The sequence below is a fragment of the Petromyzon marinus genome, chromosome 40 (assembly GCF_048934315.1).
Source record: "Petromyzon marinus isolate PM22_M1 ecotype Great Lakes invasive population chromosome 40, UKy_Petmar_22M1.pri1.0, whole genome shotgun sequence".
In the NCBI taxonomy this organism is placed as follows: Eukaryota; Metazoa; Chordata; class Hyperoartia; order Petromyzontiformes; family Petromyzontidae; genus Petromyzon; species Petromyzon marinus.
Window position 1 is genome coordinate 8,469,230 of NC_133706.1, and position 20,418 is coordinate 8,489,647.

General features: G+C 48.1%; 1 protein-coding gene across 4 annotated transcripts in view; it reads right to left on the bottom strand.

Moving 5' to 3' along the window:
* Positions 1-1,785: 1,785 nt before the first annotated feature.
* Positions 1,786-20,418, bottom strand: part of ADAR (adenosine deaminase RNA specific) — a 32,462-nt gene continuing 13,829 nt past the window's right edge. For all 4 annotated transcript variants that reach the window (XM_032968965.2, XM_032968968.2, XM_032968967.2 and 1 more), the window contains 10 exons: positions 18,845-19,095; positions 16,089-16,245; positions 15,630-15,801; positions 13,570-13,663; positions 12,815-12,934; positions 11,792-11,922; positions 11,164-11,346; positions 10,014-10,126; positions 7,725-7,852; positions 1,786-6,621 (listed from right to left, as the gene is read on the bottom strand). In XM_032968965.2, the coding sequence (XP_032824856.2) occupies positions 6,381-6,621; positions 7,725-7,852; positions 10,014-10,126; positions 11,164-11,346; positions 11,792-11,922; positions 12,815-12,934; positions 13,570-13,663; positions 15,630-15,801; positions 16,089-16,245; positions 18,845-19,095 (1,590 nt within the window). In that variant the 3' untranslated portion in view covers positions 1,786-6,380. The remainder of the gene's footprint in view (positions 6,622-7,724; positions 7,853-10,013; positions 10,127-11,163; positions 11,347-11,791; positions 11,923-12,814; positions 12,935-13,569; positions 13,664-15,629; positions 15,802-16,088; positions 16,246-18,844; positions 19,096-20,418) is intronic.

Consider the following 20,418-nt stretch of genomic DNA (forward strand, 5'->3'; position numbering starts at 1 on the left):
GGGAGGATACGTTGGATGACAGCCGATGTCTCCAAATGGATCCAATCTTGTATGGCTTGCGCTCAGAGGAAACCGCCGCAGCAGAAATGTCACCCGCCGCCGCAATAAATTTCGGTCTCGCGTATCAACGAGTTGGTGGCACTCGATGTCTTAGGGCCCCTTCCGGTCACATCTAGAGGGAACAAATTCCTTTTGGTGGGTGTCGAATATTTTTCTCGCTGGCCGATGGCTTGGCCGCTACCAGACCAGTCGGCGGCCTCCATTGCCAATGCGTTTTTGAACGGTTATGTGATGGATAAGGGTGCTCCCGAACAGCTGCTTACGGACCAAGGTCGGAACTTCTCCTCTAAATTGTTGCGCGAGGTCTGCGATGCTTTGGGCACTAAGAAAATCAGAACATCGCCGTACCACCCTCAGACAGACGGAATGGTTGAACGTCTGAACAAGACCTTGTCCGCCATGCTCTGTCAGACGGTGGATGCCAAGCAGGCGGATTGGGATCTGCATGTGCCGAGCGTGCTCGCTGCGTATAGGATGGCCCCGCACCCTTCCACGGGGCTTTCGCCGTTTTCCCTTATGTATGGGCGGGAAAACGTACCCCCTATTGATGCCCAACTGGGTGCGCCGATTGCTAACGCTAAATCAAAACTGCCGGAACACGTCCACAATTCCCTGCGACGGATTTCTGAGGCACGAGAAACGGCTAAAATCAACACCACCAAGACACAAGCGCGCAATGAACGTTGTGCGCACAGGGCTTTGCTACATTGCCCTCAAGTGCCTGTTGGCGCCTACCCTAAGCTGCATTAGCCCTGGCATGGACCTGTGGAGGTGGTCGAAATCAAATGTCCACAGTGTGTGCGTATCCGGGCGGGCCACCGTCATTGGTTCATCCACCCCTCGCGGTTGAAGCCGTTTGCTCCTCCTCGGCTTGCTCCTTCATCTCCACAAATTGGACTGCCGGAGTCTGACGTGTCTGACGAACCTGAGGCGGCGCGGTTGTTTTACCGCCCACAGTATCCGAGCCCCTGACTGCCAACGTGAACTGCGACCCCAAACGGGCCGACCCTGCTGCGAAGGAGCCCTCCGCTCCGCCATCGCTTACCCTGCCGCCCGGCGTGCCGACCACGGAAGAGCGTTGTTCTTATGCCCTTGTTTTGCTGCCTTTGTCCGTTATTCTCTTATTCATGGTTATATGTTGTTATGGGCCCTATATTGGGTTCATCTCTAGCCGGGATGGCTAGTCTTTTCATTACGGGGGGGGGGGGGGGGGTGATGTAATGAGAGAGCGTCATCCGGGGGGGGGGGGGGGGGGGGTGCCAGAGGGTAACGGGGACAGGCACCATTACGTAATCAGCATCCAATCCGAAGGGGGGATAATATCTGGGCCAGGGAGGACGGGCAGAGTCGCAAAGAGAGGTTCTGGAACCATCGAGAAGGTTCCACGAGGGGGCATGGCTAGAGGCGGAGCCAAGCTCCACCAGGGTGAATAAAAGGAGAGGGAGGGGAGGACTCGTGGTCGGTGTGGGAAGCCTGGGTTCCGGACCGCATCGCTGCTCATCCCCACCTCGCCACGGGCCACATGGTGGATCCTCCAACAGAGCTCTCCCCTCCTTCCGGCACGCCGTCAGTCAGCGGCGAGGCTGGGAGAGTGGAGTGAGCCGCGGGGGTACTCGGAGAGGGACGCCTCGTCTACGGTGTTGAGAAGAGGGAAATCGCCTGCAGGGGGAGGGAGCGGAGCTGTGCCGTACTACCGTTAATTAAAGAAGCACCCTGACAAGCATCGTCGTGGAAGTCTTTTATTACATATGTAAAAATATAATTAAAAAAATTACTTATGTGGAATAGCGACTAAATATAAATGACTGACCCCACTGGTGAACTGGTAGGATCTGTTTGTGTACGCAAAGTGGCATGTCACGTAACACAACGTTCTGTTTAGCCAGTATATGTTTCAAACACGACCTTCCTGAAAGGGAGCCTTTAAAGACTCGGTAAGACCCTCCTGGGTAAAAATTTAAAATGATTTAATATACATAGTGCTGCAAATGTAATAAGCTAAATTGCCGCTTTCGAAATGGTACACACAGGTTTATCGGTTTTAGAAAAAATCCCATATCATCATCATGATTATACGTGTTTGACATATGCATAATATCTCAATAGGCTCTCACCTATGCATCTACAGATAGGCATGCAGTACTGATATGTATGATGCTCAGTACAGTAGATCACTAATTACAACATGAATTTGGTTCAAGAGTATCTATGAAAGCGATTACTTGAATTTATATTCAATGTTATGTGGAACGGGCATGCAACTGTAGCCTATAGGAATGTGAAAATATGCTGTAATGGTCATCTTGGTAGTCTCACTAAATTCTCATCAATGGTCGCAGTGGGATATTTGTAAAAAATTACCTCTAAGAGTGATATCAATTTGGAGAGAGCTAGTTATCAAATTCCCTACAGCTGAATTCCTTCTCTAATCACAATGTTGTGCTGTACTTATTTTAACCCCCCCCGCCCCCCAAAAAAGAGATTTCTGATGCCAATGGGCTGTTATAAATGTCATCTATCTACAGCGCTCGAGTCAAACCACAACTCTTTATATGAGAGCACCGCGTGACACTGAATTTTAATCCGAGATAGCATCTTCAGCTGTTAAGAAGTCAATTACTGGTTTCTTGGCAAGGAACGATGAACCCAAGGAATTCTATGAATCGTCATGATTCTGGGTGCCTATACGATTAAAACAACGTCGTCACAGTCTTACCATCTTGTCTGAATTCTTTCTTGATTGTTCCATTTTTTTGTAACATCTCCTTTGCTCCATTAGCCTCAATATAACAACGTATTACTCTCCTATGTGTTTGTGGGTTGTACTGCGTGTTGCTCGGCAAATATGTCTGAAGTTTCGCAGAACTGAAGTCAGTTCCCGAAAAATTTACTTCCGTAAAAAAAAGGTCCCAGCATGTGAAGTGAAACGTCGGGATATCGTGCCGAACAAAACGCGGTAACGTGAAAGCACATTGGACAATTCCACAGCACAATCGCGAAGATCAATTCCATTGTTACAGCATATCGCGTGCAATCGGAAGTAATCCATTCTTGTATTAACAAAAAATCAATCGACGTATTGTAAGTGTAAAAATAGATTACAACCAACGAATCCATTCATCGTTACAAGCTGACTTCCTAATTGCTTCTGATGCATGTTAATCCCAATGGCCCAATCAAAATAAGGATTTGCACCTTGCAACAACAACAAAAATATTTTTTGTAGTCACCGTGAGCATTTACAGAACTCTTCTTTATATTCTTAAATTTAGCAGTTGTACCAAAGCTTCCAACTCAAGAAAATGAAAAGGCCTCACCTTATACGGCTACTCGCAGAAACTATCCTCACAAAACAAACGGACGTCCTAAGATGCAGGGGGTATCCCAGTCAGTAGTGTCCCTATGGAGGCTGCAGCCCTTGCCGGATCTTGTTCAGTTAAGGGATTGTGGGTGGGCGGGCTAGGAGAGCTAGATGAGAGGGGGGGGCATTTTGGTGCCTGCCTTAAAGCTCTCTCTGCACATGTTCGTGGGCCCGACAGGAATTTCTAAATGTAAGACTTTAAAGAAGACTCCTGGTGGATGCTGACATGGAACAAAATTGAATGCCTCAGTGCTGCCACCTTTACCTATGTGTTAAACTGACCTTTACCTATGTATGTTGTACTACTTTCACACCGCATGTAACCAACAGTGGAAATCAGACGTACATCACAGCATTGCCTCTGAACCAGACAACATTTAAACTAAATAAAATAACGCATTCTTTTTCTGATAGACTTCAAATTAAACTCCTCGTATATATATGACCCTCTTACCTGAAATTGGCTTATCCATAACACCATCCACACATTAACGTCTCTAGGTTACAATGTAGTACTAAATTATGCGATATTTCTCTGAGACGACAATGGCCAAAATGGCAAACGATCCGGAATGTTTAACCAGCGACAAAATCTTGCCATAGAATATGCAGACTTTGCTCTTAACTATGGGTCTCCAGCAGGGGCGGAGCCAGGTTTTTGACTTTGGGGGGGCTGACTTCAATATTCTGAGATATCCAGTGTTTATGTATTCCAATGGGCGCCACAAATTTATAAAACAAATTTTATTGGATTTGAACGCGGAGTTTATTAATAGGTCGGAGCCGTTGATGCGGCTAATAAGTTCGATAAGTTCGAAAGGCTGCAGCACAAGGTGGCAGCCAGCATTTAACCGGATATCCGGATATCCGGTTATCCCGATTACCGACTTTCCCATAATTTCAGGGGGGTCCTCGTTCAGGGGTGCATTTGAGCACCCCCAGCCCCCCCTGTGGCTCCGCCACTGCGACATCACCCACTACTATTAAATAAGTGCTTGGCCTCAATTCAATTTTGTCCATCACCGAGTCTCTAAATCGTGAAACTATGTAATCGGCTATATGTTAAAACTGCTCGTCGCTTCAAAACCACAGATTTGTTTAGCAAAGCCTGACTATGCTGATGAGACCCAGAAATTCGAAACCGGTCCAGAGGTTTTACTCTTAAACAAATGCTGTTAGATAATATTCGATTAAAAAGCCAATAAGCTTGTGACTTCATGTTATGTTTATATTCTGTGTTTAACCATCACTGACATATTCTTGGTTCTTTCGGTAAAGTCACGTAGAAGGGAAACAATAAAATAATAAAAATATAAAACAATAAAAAATAAATTTTGATTTAAAGCTTTCGTGACTGCTGCGATTCATATTCTTGGTTCTTTCGGTAAAGTCACGTGACAGTACCAAAAGAACCAAGAATAATAAAAAATAAATTATTATTTTATTGTTTCCCTTCTACGTGACTTTACCGAAAGAACCAAGAAAATGAATCCCTGCAGTCACGAAAGCTTTAAATCACTGACATAGTTTGAGAAGTTCCTATTGTATAGATGTTACATTTTCCCTCACTCAGCAATTTGACAAACCGTCAAGAATCAAGGCTTGCTCTTAAATTCCTAAGTCAATTAATTTTTTTCCCACTGTATTGCATGTAAAATCTACAGTGATTAAAAATCACACGCTGCTGACTCAATGCATGTGTAGTGACGTCTTAGGTCTTCGGTCTTTACACTCGGCATCGTGGGTCAGGCAGTGTGTCACTGACTGACCCGGTTATGTAGTTACCCCGTTGTGGTCTAGTTAACCAGTGTACGTTTATGTATAAACCCTGTTGGGGTGTTGTAATAAACGTGTTGCCTCCAAGTTAAAGTGTATGCCTTTGTGGAAACCACTACACATGTATTGTAAGCGTAAATAGTGATTCCCAGAGCTTTCCAGGATGTTTTCGTGTTATACTGCGTGTTGTTGTTCTGAATATTAGAATTACATTTCCTAACAAGCCTCGAAGCAACATGGGAGCAAAACGTCGGATACCGTAGAAAATGGTACGCCGTACAACGCAGCGCAACTGTGAGAACCTACGGCAGTCGAACCGATCTCAATGACCTCCCGACACATTCGTCAATGACAAATAAGCGACTCGTGAAATCGTTACATTCCTGGCCAAGAGACAGCGGCCGACATCATTGTGGGCAGCAATGGAGTGCTTAACTCTAATAAAGCTTTTACTTGTGCAGAAAAAAAATGACACTCAAATTCAAAAGCACGCTATGTCTGACACACACAACAAGGCAGGGAATCTTGGACCACTTTATCTGGCCCTTTTATGAACGTGGCCTCACTGCTATTATTGCACCCATTAGATACACAGTGACCATCTTTGTCCACTCACCTTCCAGGCACTCGATGAGAAAAAAACAAAGCAATTGTGCGATGACAACATCACGAAGCCATCAGCTAGAATTACAGAAATGTAAAAGTAGTTTATACTTCAGAGCATGCAGCTCGTAAAGCTGAAAGTTGTTGGTTCAAATCCTCATCGGGGGTTGACTGAGCTAGTCATTCCTCTATGGTGGAATAAATAAGTCAATAGTTGTTTTCTTATGGATTAACTCACCCCCATCATAAAAATGTGCAATTTCCACCACTGGTCTAGAGCTGTGAACATGAGTGTAATGCCACCCCATGCTTATACGAGTGGGCAACCACTACAACTCGTGGCCACAACGGAATGAACAAATATGACCACTTATAGAAACAACATATTAAGTGGTGGTTTCTGGCATACTTCTTCCTTTAAACAGCTTTTTTTTACCCAATTATTAGTGCAATCACGTCGGGATCTAGCAGAAGGTGGTGGAAGTGATGGCAATGGATGATGGCACCACCAACCGCGTTCGCAGAGGACGGCCTCTTGACTTGCGTGGAATAAACGACGATGGTACCTTCGGCTCCGCTGTCATTCCTTAATAGAGAACTGCTCCTCCTCCTGCGGTTTGGGGATCCACTCTCCGTAGCCGAGCCGCTCCAGGCTCTCCCACAACCGCTGCTTGGCCATCTGGAAGTCGCCCGCAGCAATTTTGGCCTCGGCATAACTGCCGCCCCCTGGTGGCTCCCGGTGATTGAACTTGTGCCACGTGAGGGTGAAGGCCTTCGATAGCGCCCGCTTGGATAGGCGGGACACCACCAACGCGCCGGTCCTGGGAACAGATACGTTCACGGCGAATTTTTTAAATTAAATAAATAATATCCGCAACATTGGAGGTGATCGGGTGACTCTAGAGGTCAGAGCGCTGAGCTGGCATGACTGGGACCCTGAGTTTCAATCCAGGCTGTTGTCCGTGATTAACCTGGTTCTCAAAGTGTCGTGAGTTGTCACCACTGATTGCACAAAAAACCGTGACACTAAATTTTGTTCAACACTTAATTCGGGCAGAATTTTGGCTCAAAAAAATGTGAATATCAGTTTGATTGTAATGCGATGGACATTACTCTTGTGTGCAGAATGGGTGGGAAAGTGCTGCCCTCAATTCTGCGAACCAGAGGTCACTTAAAGTGATCACAGAAGTAGCTCTGTGAAATCACTTCCGTGGGCCATTTAACTTCCCCTGCACCTCCAATTAGCACGGTTGGGTACGTACGGTGCGAAATAAGTTCAACATACATAAATGCATAATAGCTAAGCAGAACTGAGCCTGTATAGTGCCTGGATGGGCGACTACCATCCACAAATAGGTTGTCATAGGCGGCTGCGGGGCCACGTGGCAGGCAAGAGGGTGGTACAGCAAAATCCATTACTGTACTGCAATTCTATGCCCCCCCACCTTCACAAACCCACACTGATGGGCACGGTGAAGTATGACCAAATAACCCCCATGACTCCAACGATGTGGGAAGGTCCTCGTTCAGGGGTGCATTTGAAAAACGGCTGCACATGCGTCGAGCACCAGATCAGTCGGTGGGATAAATCCAATTGGTACATTTAATGTTCGTGCCATTCTAATACCGCAAGGCTATCAGAGAGGCTCTATGAACACATTTACATAGTCTTGCAGGAAGGGGCAATGTTCCTATATAGTTTTACCCAATTAGGTAATTCGGTATTTTGCCAATTTGGACCGTGATCCTGGCACACAAACGGCTTACTCTTTTCCGAATAACGTCACGGAATCTTTATCGGCCGCTGTGAAACAGACGCCAGGGGGTGGCAGTCGGTGGGTGGGCCTCGCGATTCCCAACTCTGCTCCCGACGGGCGGTCGGATGACCCGACGACGACGACCGACACACGGCGCGACACCTTACTGGTCCAGAGCCTTGCCCTTGGTGCCATCCAGGATTTCCGGCCGCTCGTCCCCGAGGCTCCAGTTGGCGCTCGTCTCCTTCGTCTTGCCCACCTGCCTGGCCGAGTCGTACACGCTCACCCGCCCCACCTGTCGGTACACGCACGCGCGCCGCACGCGCAGACGCGTGCGTCCGTGCACGTATGCATGCAGGTGTCTCGCACAGTGCCATCGTCGTTTATTCCACGCAAGTCAAGAGGCTGTCCACCGCTAACGCGGTTGGTGCTGCCATCATCCACTGCCATCACTTCCACTTGACTAGCTCAGTCAATCCCCGTGCACGCATGGCTGGTTGGCAATTGAGCAGTCCTTTACGCCAGCAGTTCTCAACCTTTGTTTGGCCACTCTACCCCCTTGTTGAATATTGTTTCAACCAAGCACCCTCCTTGCCCGACCCCAATATGGTTCCTGAGAAATAAATGTATGAATAATGAACGTCAACATTTAGACCAATTGTCCATTTTGTGAGGTATCCTAACTAGCTAGTAACTGCAAGCGAATAAAAACAAATTCAATAGAACATCTGGATGCATGACATAATTTGTTAATGCTCGGTGGTTACTCTTGGAAACCACATTACGATCAATGAGTTTAGAACGGTCTTTTATATCATTCTAGGTTACCATATGGCTAAACATGTTAACGTAGTTATTTTATATTGGCAGATTCATACATTGTTATTCACCAATGACTCTCATGTACAGTAAAACCTTGGATTGCGAGTAACTTGGCCTGCGAGTGTTATGCAAGACGAGCAAACATTTTAAATAAATATTAATTTGATAAACGAGCGAGGTCTTGCAATACGAGCAGTGTAACGTGTACACGCTTTGTACTGCCGGGCGTCACGTGATCACAACTTATACACGACGAAATAATTTCAAACATTTATTAATCACCTTACGTACCCCCCTGGCACATTGACAGGTACCCCCAGGGGTCCGGGTACCCCTAGGGATCCGCGTACCCCCGGTTGAGAACCACCGCTTTACGACTTTGAGTGACGCGAGTAGGGAGATGTTCTTTATACGGGCACGGCAATGGATTCTGACGTCTATCCGTATAGCGCTTTGAGTGTATTGTCAACACATAATCGGCGATTCAGCTTGAATGTTACTCTGGTCTCTCTATGTGTGCTGGGAAGAAGGGCCATTGCCCGAAATATCGTCTGTGAAGTTTTGCCGTTCTTCCTGAAAAGGTTTTAAGAATCAATGAGACTTCCCTGGATGAATGAAGGGCATCATCGCTACGTTTATATCCAAGTCTCACTGAATCTCAATAATCATTTGCAGGAGCCTTGTGCTGGGATGTTGAGCCAATGACATTTTTAAAGGAGCGTTTTGCATGCGGGAGAGGAAGCTGATACGCAAAGCTGCACACAGACTTGTCACTGTGTTGTCAGCACCTGGCCACGTCACAGTCCAGGGCATTTGGGATCCTCGTGGCACACAATGTAAATCTGCATGATCCACCTAGCCCCCCCCCCCCCTGCAAAGCTCTGGTATAAAGGCGTGCGACGTCACACCCAGAGAATTAGCTTGACGTGTTTTTGTTCCCGGTTTCTTTCTCGCTAAAGGTGCTTCCTGTGGGCATTGTTTTTCGTCCCAGGGTGTGTCCTTTGTTCTCTCGTTGGGGAAATCCCAATTATTTCGACGCTTGCCAAAACAACGAACATCTGACAAAAAAGCAAGTGTCATCAAAATCCACAACGCTTAAGGAGTGGGTGGGGGAACACAAGTATTGTAAAGGGATGAACGAAAGGATGGCAAGAGAGATATGAGATAAAGATGATGCGAGGGTTTACAGAATGCAATTTGATAAGGTTGGTCTTGAGCAACAACTTACACAGAGGGATAAATTACGAATTAATTCATTAGTAGCAGGTCACTCCAAATCCGCAGACCAGGGTAATGGGAGGGATGGGCAGCGGGAGGGATGGGCAGCGGGAGGGATGGGCAGCGAGTGGGATGGGCAGCGGGAGGGGTTGGCAGCGGGAGGGATGGGCAGCGAGTGGGATGGGCAGCGAGTGGGATGGGCAGCGGGAGAGATGGGCAGCGGGAGGGGTGGGCAGCGAGTGGGATGGGCAGCGGGAGAGGTGGGCAGCAGGAGGGGTGGGCAGCGGGAGGGGTGGGCAGCGGGAGGGGTGGGCAGCGGGAGGGGTGGGCAGCGGGAGGGATGGGGAGCGGGAGGGATGGGGAGCGGGAGGGATGGGCAGCGGGAGGGATGGGCAGTGGCGGGTGTGACGCGTTACCCGCGGGTGGTGCAGGGAGAAGCCCGCGGGTGCCACGCTGTTGAAGGTGGCTGCTTCCTTCTCCATGCGGCAGCACACGGCACGCGCCAGGTGTCCGTGGCTGTACAGGTAGCCTGCGCGACACACAATGGCGACCGCCCATCCGTGACCGATGAGAATTGGCGAGCATGTCCAATGGTGATTGGCCGTACTTTTGAACCCTGCCAGATGTAACCGGTCGACTGTCAAATTATAAACGCTTATGCCAAGCACAGATGTACGTATGTTGAACCTCTTTCGCACCGTACGTAGCCAAACGTGCTAATCGAAGATGCGATGTTGTAAGATAATCATGACTCCTAATTTCCACGCACCGATTCTCCCTATTATTCATGATTTTCTCATATTGTTCCATCCCACATTGAGAAGAGCTTCCTATTATCCGTAAATCGTTTGTGGATGTTGAGTGATGTGGAAAATGTTCATTTATCATCCGCGGGGTAAAACGTGATTTTTTCAACACGTCTGCAGATGTGGGTAGATGCCTTGGCATCCTCATTAGCATTGGAATGGGCATTTGAACAGGCACTGTTTTAACCATGCATGAAGCTGTGTCCATTCATGGACAAAGCTGTCCCCTTTTGATTGTCCATTCAAACACCCAATTGAAATGCTAATGAAACATTCCAGTAATTGACTTTTGTGTTGGAAAGCGAAATCTATCGCACTTCTCCCTGAAGGAGTCCAAAACTGCCTATTCATTTATCGAATACAGTGGTGGGGAGATGTTATATTTCTCGCCTGGTACGCAGGAGGTTCAATCCCGACTGACGACACCTGTATATATATGGAGTTTGCATGTTTTCTCCGTGGTAGTCACGTGGATTATTCTCTGGGTTAACCGCTTTTTCCCTCTACATTTAGAAACAAGCGCTTATATTATTTGGCTGCTACTTTAAATTCCTACATGTGACGATATCAGCCACTTCGATGTGTGGCCAGGTCGCCCCTGAAAAAAAGCTCATAGCTCCGTGGACTTTACCTGGTAAAATAAAAATTGTCATTTAGTAGTAGAGTTCGAAAACTCGTCAATAACACTGTGGCCTTAAAATAAAAATAGGCGACGTTTCAGGCAATGGCCCTTCTTTACAGCATAGCCTCCCTGCCTCACCCAGCGTGATGGAGGATAGGTAGATCGGGTGCAGGAAGTGGGAGAGCAGCGCTCCCTGCAGGCCCAGCGTGTTCCAGCGCAGAACCTTGTCGCTGCACGACATCGTGCGAAGACGCTCGCCGCGCTGCACCCCGTCCCACGTGGGCACGATGTCGCTCGACTCCACCGGGATGGTGCCCTCGCCTGTGCCAACAATGTTACCGCCCACCGTCGTTTTCATCATCACAACCACCACGACTGTCATCGCTGCCACGATCATCAACATCATCGCCACCATTATTACCAATTTCTCCATTTCATTTTAATGATAATACAAACCCCAATTAGAATGTGATAATAAGCCCCAAAGTAAAATGCTACTGCTTATAGGCCCTGTTTATTCCACTGCCGGCCATCCTCACTGCTCAGCTTGCCCTGCGGTTTGTCTGTCGGGTCGGGCATGGGACCCGAAAACTTTAACAGAGGACTAAATCCCAGGATGCACAAATGCTTCAAGGGCACCAGGCGAGCCTTTCCGTTCCGGCCAAGCCAGAACTTTTTGTTGGCTTCATCTTCAGGGCAAGATGTTAAGCGACTCAAGCATTTTATAAGGTCAAGAGGTCACGACCCCGCAGGTTTAGTCGCTCACCGTTCTCGACCTTGGTCCGCAGCTTGCCCTGCTTGTTGTTGTCGAAGATGGGCGCGTGTGTGTGCGGGTCCCCGGCCGCCCCATCGCTGCACGTCTTGTCAAATATTGCGCCGTCTCCGCAAGGTGCAGTGCTGGAATATGAGGGAATGGGTGGGGAGACGGTGGGGGAGGAGGGGGTGGGGGGTTCGGGATGTGAGAGTCGCACATAGCCAGCCGGCCAGCTCTAAACTAAACTATTTTTTTTATTTTACAGGGTAAGGCCCACTGAGCCCATTGGGCTCTTTTTTCTGAAGCGACCAAGCCACAAGTGATAGCTCAACGAAGCGGCTTATCACGTGGAAATTTAAAAGCGGCCAAATATTAAACGCGTGTTGATTCTATACGTTGAAGGGAAAAAAAACGGGAAGATTCAGAGAAAAATACCCGTGACAGGTGTCACGGTTGGGATCGAACCCACAACCTCCTGTATACCGGGTGAGGGAGTTAACATCTCGCCACCGTGGCGCCCTCACAGGTCCCATCCCTTCAAGCCTGCTCTACTCTCACCATTCTGCCACCGCAAAAGCGTAAATACACATAGGCAATGAAACTTACATGTCAATCCGCTGCTGGATGACAAGTTATTATTGTTATTAGGAACTTGGGAAAAAAGAGATGATGTGTCAGGTGCACAAAGGGTCGAGCAGAACACGGAGACAAGGTGGAAGCGAAACACCATGTCCTGCAACATGGTACGGAATAGTGTAAGCAGTCAAACTGCCAGACCGCGTTCGTGCTATGTTATGGATAAAGCGAGCACGGTTTCCGAGCCACGCACTGTGCCCTGTCGATTGTTAGCTTGTTGTCCTTCCCCCGCACCTCTGATCGGCATGGTTGGCTACGTACGGTGCGAAAGAAGTTCAAAACACACACACATACACACCTACAGAAGGGCAATGTTTACATTTTCATGTTTTAATTGTCGCTCATCCGCTGGCGTGCTCTGCACCCATGCCTCCGTGGCGCGTGGCAGCCGGGCCCCACCTGATGTAGAGGTGAAAGCTAACGTCCGCCCGCACGCGCAGTTTCCCGTCCTCGCCCGGGACCAACACGCCGGGCTGCGCCTCCGCGGGGTCGTAGCTCAGCAGCTGGTGATACAGGAACCTTCCAGAGACAGGAAAGGGAAGAGGAGGGAGCGAAACGGTGCGTCGTGCGTCAAGATACCATCGGAAAAAGCAACCAGGTCGCATCTTGTCGGTACGTATTTAACTTGTAGCTATGCTGCTCGGCACGATAATGAAGCTTTGTTTAATTCAATAATTGCGTGAACAGCAATAATTAGGATAAAATCAGAGGCTATGTACCCCCTTCGAACAATATGTGGGTCGAAGAAATGTTTTGACTTGGATCCATAGAACACCGTAGCTACAGAGCGAGGCATGAACTGTCGACCTTCTGCATATGGCTCACGATCCACGGTCTGGCCACCGCTTACGGGCAAAAGGTCACGCAGTGGCTTTGTTTTCCTGCAGTTCGTGACCAACTGCTCGTGCACGGAAGCAGGGCCCCAAGACAGGAGGGTGGGGATGATGGGGCAGTTCATCACAAACCTTCAATCCAGGGGTGGGTGCATCGGGAAAGGTCGAGAGGGGGGGGGTGGGAGGGAGAGCCTCAGAGGGGGCCACATACAGGGGCCACGCAAGGGGACCCACAGATCGGGCCACGTGCGGCATTTTGTCCCGGCTCTGCCAACACAAAAAAAAAAAACTCTCGGCGGCGCAGCGCGACGGAAGTCTCACCGCATAAATCCGCGGCGCGTGATGACCTCGGCGTGGCTGTCGTTCACCGTCTCCCCGCTCAGGCTCAGCTCCTCGCCCTTCACGCAGCGGTTCCCTGGGGTGGGGGGCGGGGGGGGGGAGCAGTGGGAGTGGAGGGGGTGGTGCCACAGCAGAGGGGCGGTCAGAGTGATGGCGGCGCCGCCACTGCTGCTCGGCTTTACCGCGCCAGCGCCCGTTGCGCTCGCGACATCGTACTGTCATCGCGAGTCGCGAACCTCACTGCCGCTGGTGAGGGTTATGAGATTTATTGCATGGGAGGCATGGAATGAATAATAAATGATAACGATGATTAGCGTGAGTAAAATTATTCTTATTGTGGTGCGAGTCACAATGAGAGACTGTGCACATGATAAATTATGCGGAGTAAGAAGTAGTGGTTCACCCCCCCCCCCCCCCCCGCATTCCTGAATAAAATTGAAGCCCTGAATCTCAATAAGCCATAAAATCACATTAACCGCCGATATTCCTGGTGGTTAATGTGAGGGTTAACATTCACCACCAGGGCTATGAATAGTGTGAGCATCAAGGTTAGCATTACAGTTGGAATTAGGATAAACAGAGTAAGACACCCTATAAGTCGATAAAGGCAACAATGGCAGAACGTTATCTATCCATCTCGTGTCATCGTTATAACTGAGGGTTGACATCCACGACAAATGATTCCCACCTTTTGTGATCATTGACATCTGTCACTGAGAAAGCCACGCGTCTAACTCACACTGGCCCACGAAATGATCCTGTTTTCCTTCCTTATCGCCTTCGCTACGCGTCACGCTGTACGTACGTATGTATGTTGAACTTCTTTCGCGCCGTACATAGCCGACCATGCTAATCGGAGGTGCGGGGAACAGACAACAAACTAAACACGGAAAAAAAATCTCTAGCAATTAGTTTTCAAACTAGATTTAAATGTGCAAAGTTCGCAAGAAATACGTTATCTATCTAGATTTAAAAGTACAAAGCGCCAGTGGCTTCTTAACATCAGAAGAGCATTCCAGACGGCCGCAGAAGCGCATGTGAAAGCACAGCGATGCTAGCCAAAAAGTCGGTGTTCGCGTGATGGTCTATGCTCCTTGATGAGATTAGCAAGACAGTGTGGTTCATCCGTGGCATGAACTTGACAATTAAACTCTCCGCGTGCTTCCTCAGCACAGCAAATCCCTGTTCAATGTGACGGATTTTTGGCTTCAACGCGTTTTTTGCGCTCAGTGCGCACCGCGCCCGCTATAACGCGAGGAGGTCAGCGTGTGACCGACTATTCTTCTGAGCGGCGTGAGCGTCGGCGGTGTTGTACGGTGACGCTGGTAGCTGGTACCGTAGTATTTTAGTACCGGTAACTGTAGTAGTGGTACTGTAGTACCGATGCGTGCCGTGATACACGGAGTGCCTCCCTTTTCCCCATTCTTTGTTTCGGCATCTTTGTTGGCGTAGTGTAATCTCACTCCCTTATGTTTGTTCACTCGCCACATCGCTCTCGCTCACACACTTTATATTGAAATAAATGGTTCGTCATGCAAAGCATATTTATAGTGTACTGTACCGTCAAATAAAAACAGTGATAAAATTACGGGCTGGAACGGCACCCCCACATTTACCATTATTCTTTATGGGAAAATTACTCTTCATGCTAAATGCGAATTTGCTTTGTGTGGCAATTTTCACGAATGCAAACCCCTGCGGTAAGTGACCAATTGCTGTATATCACGGTGGCGAGATGTTAACTACCTCGCCTGATATACAGGAGGTCGTGGGTCCGATCCCAACCCTGACGCCCGCATATTTGGAGTTTGCATGTTCACCCTCCCCGTGGTCATGTGGATTTTTCTCCGGGTCATCCGTGTTTTTCCCTCCCACATTTAAAATCAACATCACGCATTTCGAGTATTTGGCTGCTAGAAATTCCCACGCGATAAGCCGCTTCGTTAGGCTATCTGAAAAAAAGAGCTGTATAGCTCAGTGGGCCTGACCTGGTAAAAAAAAAAAAACAAATTTTGGAAACAAAAAAAATCGCCGGTGTCCACCTGTGCCGAAACTGACGACTCTGCCACGATCGTCGTTGCCTTCCTTCATCACAATCGCCGCCAGGATCTTGCGACCCGTGAGCAGGTGCTGGCACGCGCTTGTCATGCTGTTGAACGCCTGGTGGCTGAGCAGCGCGATTTCGTCTTCGAAGGTGCGTTCGCCGGAGTAGTTCTGCCATTCGCGCGCACATTGATGACAGGGTCACGCAATAAATGGCATCTTCCCACAATGACAAGCTATCTCGAGATATGAATAGGCACGTAAACAATGCGTTAATTTAATTAATCCCTTAAAATGTATTCGAATGCTGATGATACGCGTGTTCAATCATGCATGTAGAAACTGATTATTTGCACTTGGTTAAGAATGTAACATCAGGCTAACGGAGGACAAATGAGACTGAACAAACAGGGCAAATAACGCAATGTAGCTGGCACGATCCGCGCGTGGGGACAGACCAGTGCGGACGCCATCGGGTCAGACAGGCCCAGGGAGGCCCCGTCGGTCAGCAGAGACCTCAGCACCGCCTCGGCCACGTCCGTCTTCGCTTGTTTTTTGCTGTTGCTCGTCACGGGCGGGAAGACGCAGCCTCCAACTTTAGCCTGCATCACGAACCTGTGGCGCACGAAGACAAAGATCCCCCGTGTAGCCTTAACAGACTGTTGGGGCAGGTGCTGTTAGCGAGTAGCACCTATGAAGGCCGGGATGGCACAGGAGGGGGAGGTTGGTTAACACCACGCCCGGCCGCCTTTGTCTCCCGAGTGGCGATTTTTACACACCTCACCAGGTACTCATTTGTTGGCTGTGAGCGGGATACAAACATGGGTCGCCAGGTTCGGAGCGCAGCGTGCTAACCGCTACGCTATCGCTCCCCACACACAAACACAGACAAGTGCTGTTGGCGTTGTGCCGGATTGTTATTCTTTTTACGGCACATCGCAGGAGATAGTGTGGCCAGCACCAACGCCCGGCCGCATTTGTCTCCCCTGTGATGACGTTTACACACCACACCAGGTGTTCATTAAAAACCGAGTTTGCATAGACGAGGCCCAGGGCGGGTTCTGATATCGTCACTGATATTAGCCGTGGCTGAAAATTGAACTCGGTGACTGGGTTTGTAATACAGTGAGCTGACCACTATACCATCCCTTGCCACACACTAACCCATGCAAACATATACACCGCCATTAGAGATTAAATTACTCATTATGGACAAGCAAGGTGTTGTCATATTCTTGGTTCTTTCGGTAAAGTCACGTAGATAGAAAATAAAATGACCGCTGGTGTTGCAATCGAAACGTCGTGGGTTTTTGCTTTTATTTAATAAAAAATGTAGCATTTTTTTTTTAATCTACGTGACTTTACCGAAAGAACCAACAATATGAATTCCTGCAGTCACGAAAGTTTTAAGTCAAAATTGAAAGTTTTAAGTCAAAATTGAAGGTGTTGTCAATTGCACAAATAGACTGTAAGTGCAGCTCAATCTGAAATGTTATTTATTTTAGCCTCTGTGTAGAGGACAGAGAAGTGTGACAGTCAAACGATCTTGCTGTGGTTTTCACACCTGATGATGATTGCTTGTGTTGCAGTCGAAACATCGTGAGAATTTTATTGTTTTATATTTTTATTATTTTATTGTTTCCCTTCTACGTGACTTTACCGAAAGAACCAAGAATATGAATCCCTGCAGTCATGAAAGCTTTAAATAAAAAAAAAGATCACAAGAGAATTAAGAAGATACTAATACAAAGATACTGATAAAAACATTTTACGTCCAATTTAATCATAATAAAAACACACGCGTGTGTGATTATACTTGTAACGTACATGTAAAAAAAAGCATCGTGCTTGTAAAATTCTGTCCGTTACCATGCCACCGAGATGAGATGGAACATGGCGTAGCGCAAAGCATTTTCCAATGACGCATGAATTCTTTTTTTACAAAGGACAAAAAAATAATATCGAAGGAAAACAAAACAAACGACAAAGCCGTTATATAAACAGACCCTGTCTGCCTTCACAGGTGACGCTGCCAAATCTCTACCCCAGTAATCCATGATCCTTGTCCGACCTCAACGCATTTAGAAAAGCCAGCTGTGATTGCGCGATGGATTGGCTGGTGCCAGTCACGCACATGGGCATGTGCAGCCCTTTTGTCACACCAATGCTGGCCGTGGGTATCCCCCAATGCCGTGCGGTTCGTGATGGTTATTTGATAAGTCGGGCAAGCCCCCCTCCCCGACTTACGAACGGGTTTCTTTCCTGAGAACCGTTCGCAAGTCGATTTGTTCGTATCTCGGAACTCACGAATTGCACTGCATGTAATTGTACATAACGGTCAATGTTATAAAATGTGTTACAGTTCAACAAAAAATGCAGCCATTGTTAAAACTCTCAAACAAGACGAAATATTGTACATTTGCATGTAATACTGTAATACTGCACAGTAAATAAAATAAAATAGTAACACGAAGAGAACCAAAGAAAATCAGTTTAATTTTTCCTTGAGTCCTGATGCTGGATCAGCATAAGGCTAAGCAGCACAAGACACAGATCCTAGTCCTCAAGCCATGCAATCAAACTATTACAATTTCATTGATAACACCGCTCCTTTGCAGTGTAATTATGGTCGACTTCATAGGCGTTGAGCCCTTCGCATGTTCGACAATTCAAGCCTTGTCTTCTATTATCGTTCTTACGGTCGACCGGCCAAGGCTTAATGCACGACCGATGCTCGTGGGAGTTTCACCTTTCTCAGACCGCTTTATTACGTTCAGTTTCATCCCCATAGTGTCTTGGGGACTGCCTGTGGTTCATCACGTTGGTAGTCGCGGGTTGGTGAAGGCGGAGAGGACAGACGTGTCAGGTGGGTAAGCGGTAGATCAAACAGCTCGCAAGCGGAAAGGTTCTGCGTTCAATCCTGGTTAGGGGGTTGACTCAGCCAATCATTCATTTGGGATCGATAAAATAAATACCACTTTGTGGGGATGTCAACAATAGTTTCCCTATGGATAGACTTATCCCTGCCAACAGTAGACAAGCACCACCCAGAAATGCTCATTTGAGAGATACAAAAAAAATCACTGACGACAGACGAGGTGGCACAAAAGTCGAATTCAGCATTGGATCTTTTTTTGTTACACGACCCAGCGCCGAAACAGCCACAGCACAACCGCCGCCGCTGAACGCTACTACCCCGCATCGCAAGCAGCACCTGGGGTCGTGCGGGGGTCCATACTGCGCCACCATGGTGAAGTCGCAGGCGAAGCCCTTGGCTTGGGCCAGCTCGAGGAGGGTGCTCACGGGGTTCTTGTTGGTCATGAGGAGGATGTCCCTCACCGATGCGCCCCCCGCCACGTCGCTCGCGAACGTGCAGGGAGCGGTTTTGCCGGTAGGCAACGTGCACGCGGCATCACCGCTCACAGGGAATCGCAACGTCGCCTCGGCCCCGCCGCACAAGTTGCGCTGCAAAAAAACACGCACGCGGATACATGGCACAGGATGGCAGAGACGCACGCATGACACCGCGAGAGGCACGTGGCGGGGGGGGGGGGGGGGTGGCGTGCGCAGATGCGCGTAGTACGTAAAGAGGGACGCAGAGGGGTACAGGTGCACACAAGTGTGCACGCAAAGGTGCACACGGGCACACAGGTGAGCATAGGTGCAGTGAAGCTGTAAAAGACAGCTGCAGGGAAACATCAGGGAGAGGACGGAGATACACCACGGCATGCACGTGAGACTGGGAAACCAGGCAGAGAACCGGAGAGAAGAGAGAGCTAATTAGAAAGGACACACGGATGAGTCCAGACATGCATGCGGATACTTTTATGAACAAAAGGACACGTACTAAGAGACGCACAGAGGAGCACAAGGATTCGCGCAGACACCCACAGGCATATACACATTTACATAGACACACACGGATGCACACGGATACATGTGGACACATACCGTAGAGGTGCACACATATACGCACGGACAAACAGGTAACCACAGATACAGACATGCGCAAGACCCACCGACGTGTGCAAAGACACACATACAAGAACAAGCAGTGGCATAATCACACCGGTAATGTAACGATTCACCTCCAACCTCGAAATCAGCGACCATGTCTACAGCTCTACATTTTCATAACTTCGAAGTGTTATGCAAAACTAATTATTACTGGCCAAGACTAATTAGAGAATCACTCAAAATTGAGAAAAATATAAATAATTTTGACCGCTCTTATAGCTACAGACTTAGCACAGCCTTGAAGCGTATTATTAAGGAATACACAATACATATTGCAATTCCTTATAGAGGAGTCACATGCTAATTGGCCAATTACTGATCTATTACATAATTTCAATACCCCCCCCCACCTCCGCCTCTGATCTCGAAACCTGATGGGGTTTAACAATGATGATGTCATCCTGCACTACTTAAGACCGGAAGCAGGTGGATGGCTTCACTATTCTGGCAAATCGCCCAAAGATGCTGGATGTAATTACCAGCGAAACGTCGTACTTAAATTCTAAATGTGGTGGATTCACTCTTCAAACACACCGGTGGGCTGAATAAGTAACTAATTGGCGTTTTGTTAACGTGACACATTTTTAACTGATTGGCCGTGTTGGGTGGTAGTGGGCTGCGACACATTTAGAATAACGCTATCTAACCCAAAAACCTTTATTATGAATAATACTGGTCGTGAAAGCCTACGTGTTAAACTGATCTCTCCATGTGTTGCACTATATCTCTCTGTCTCTAGAGGCCCCTCTTGCCTCTGTGAAGAGGCTGCTG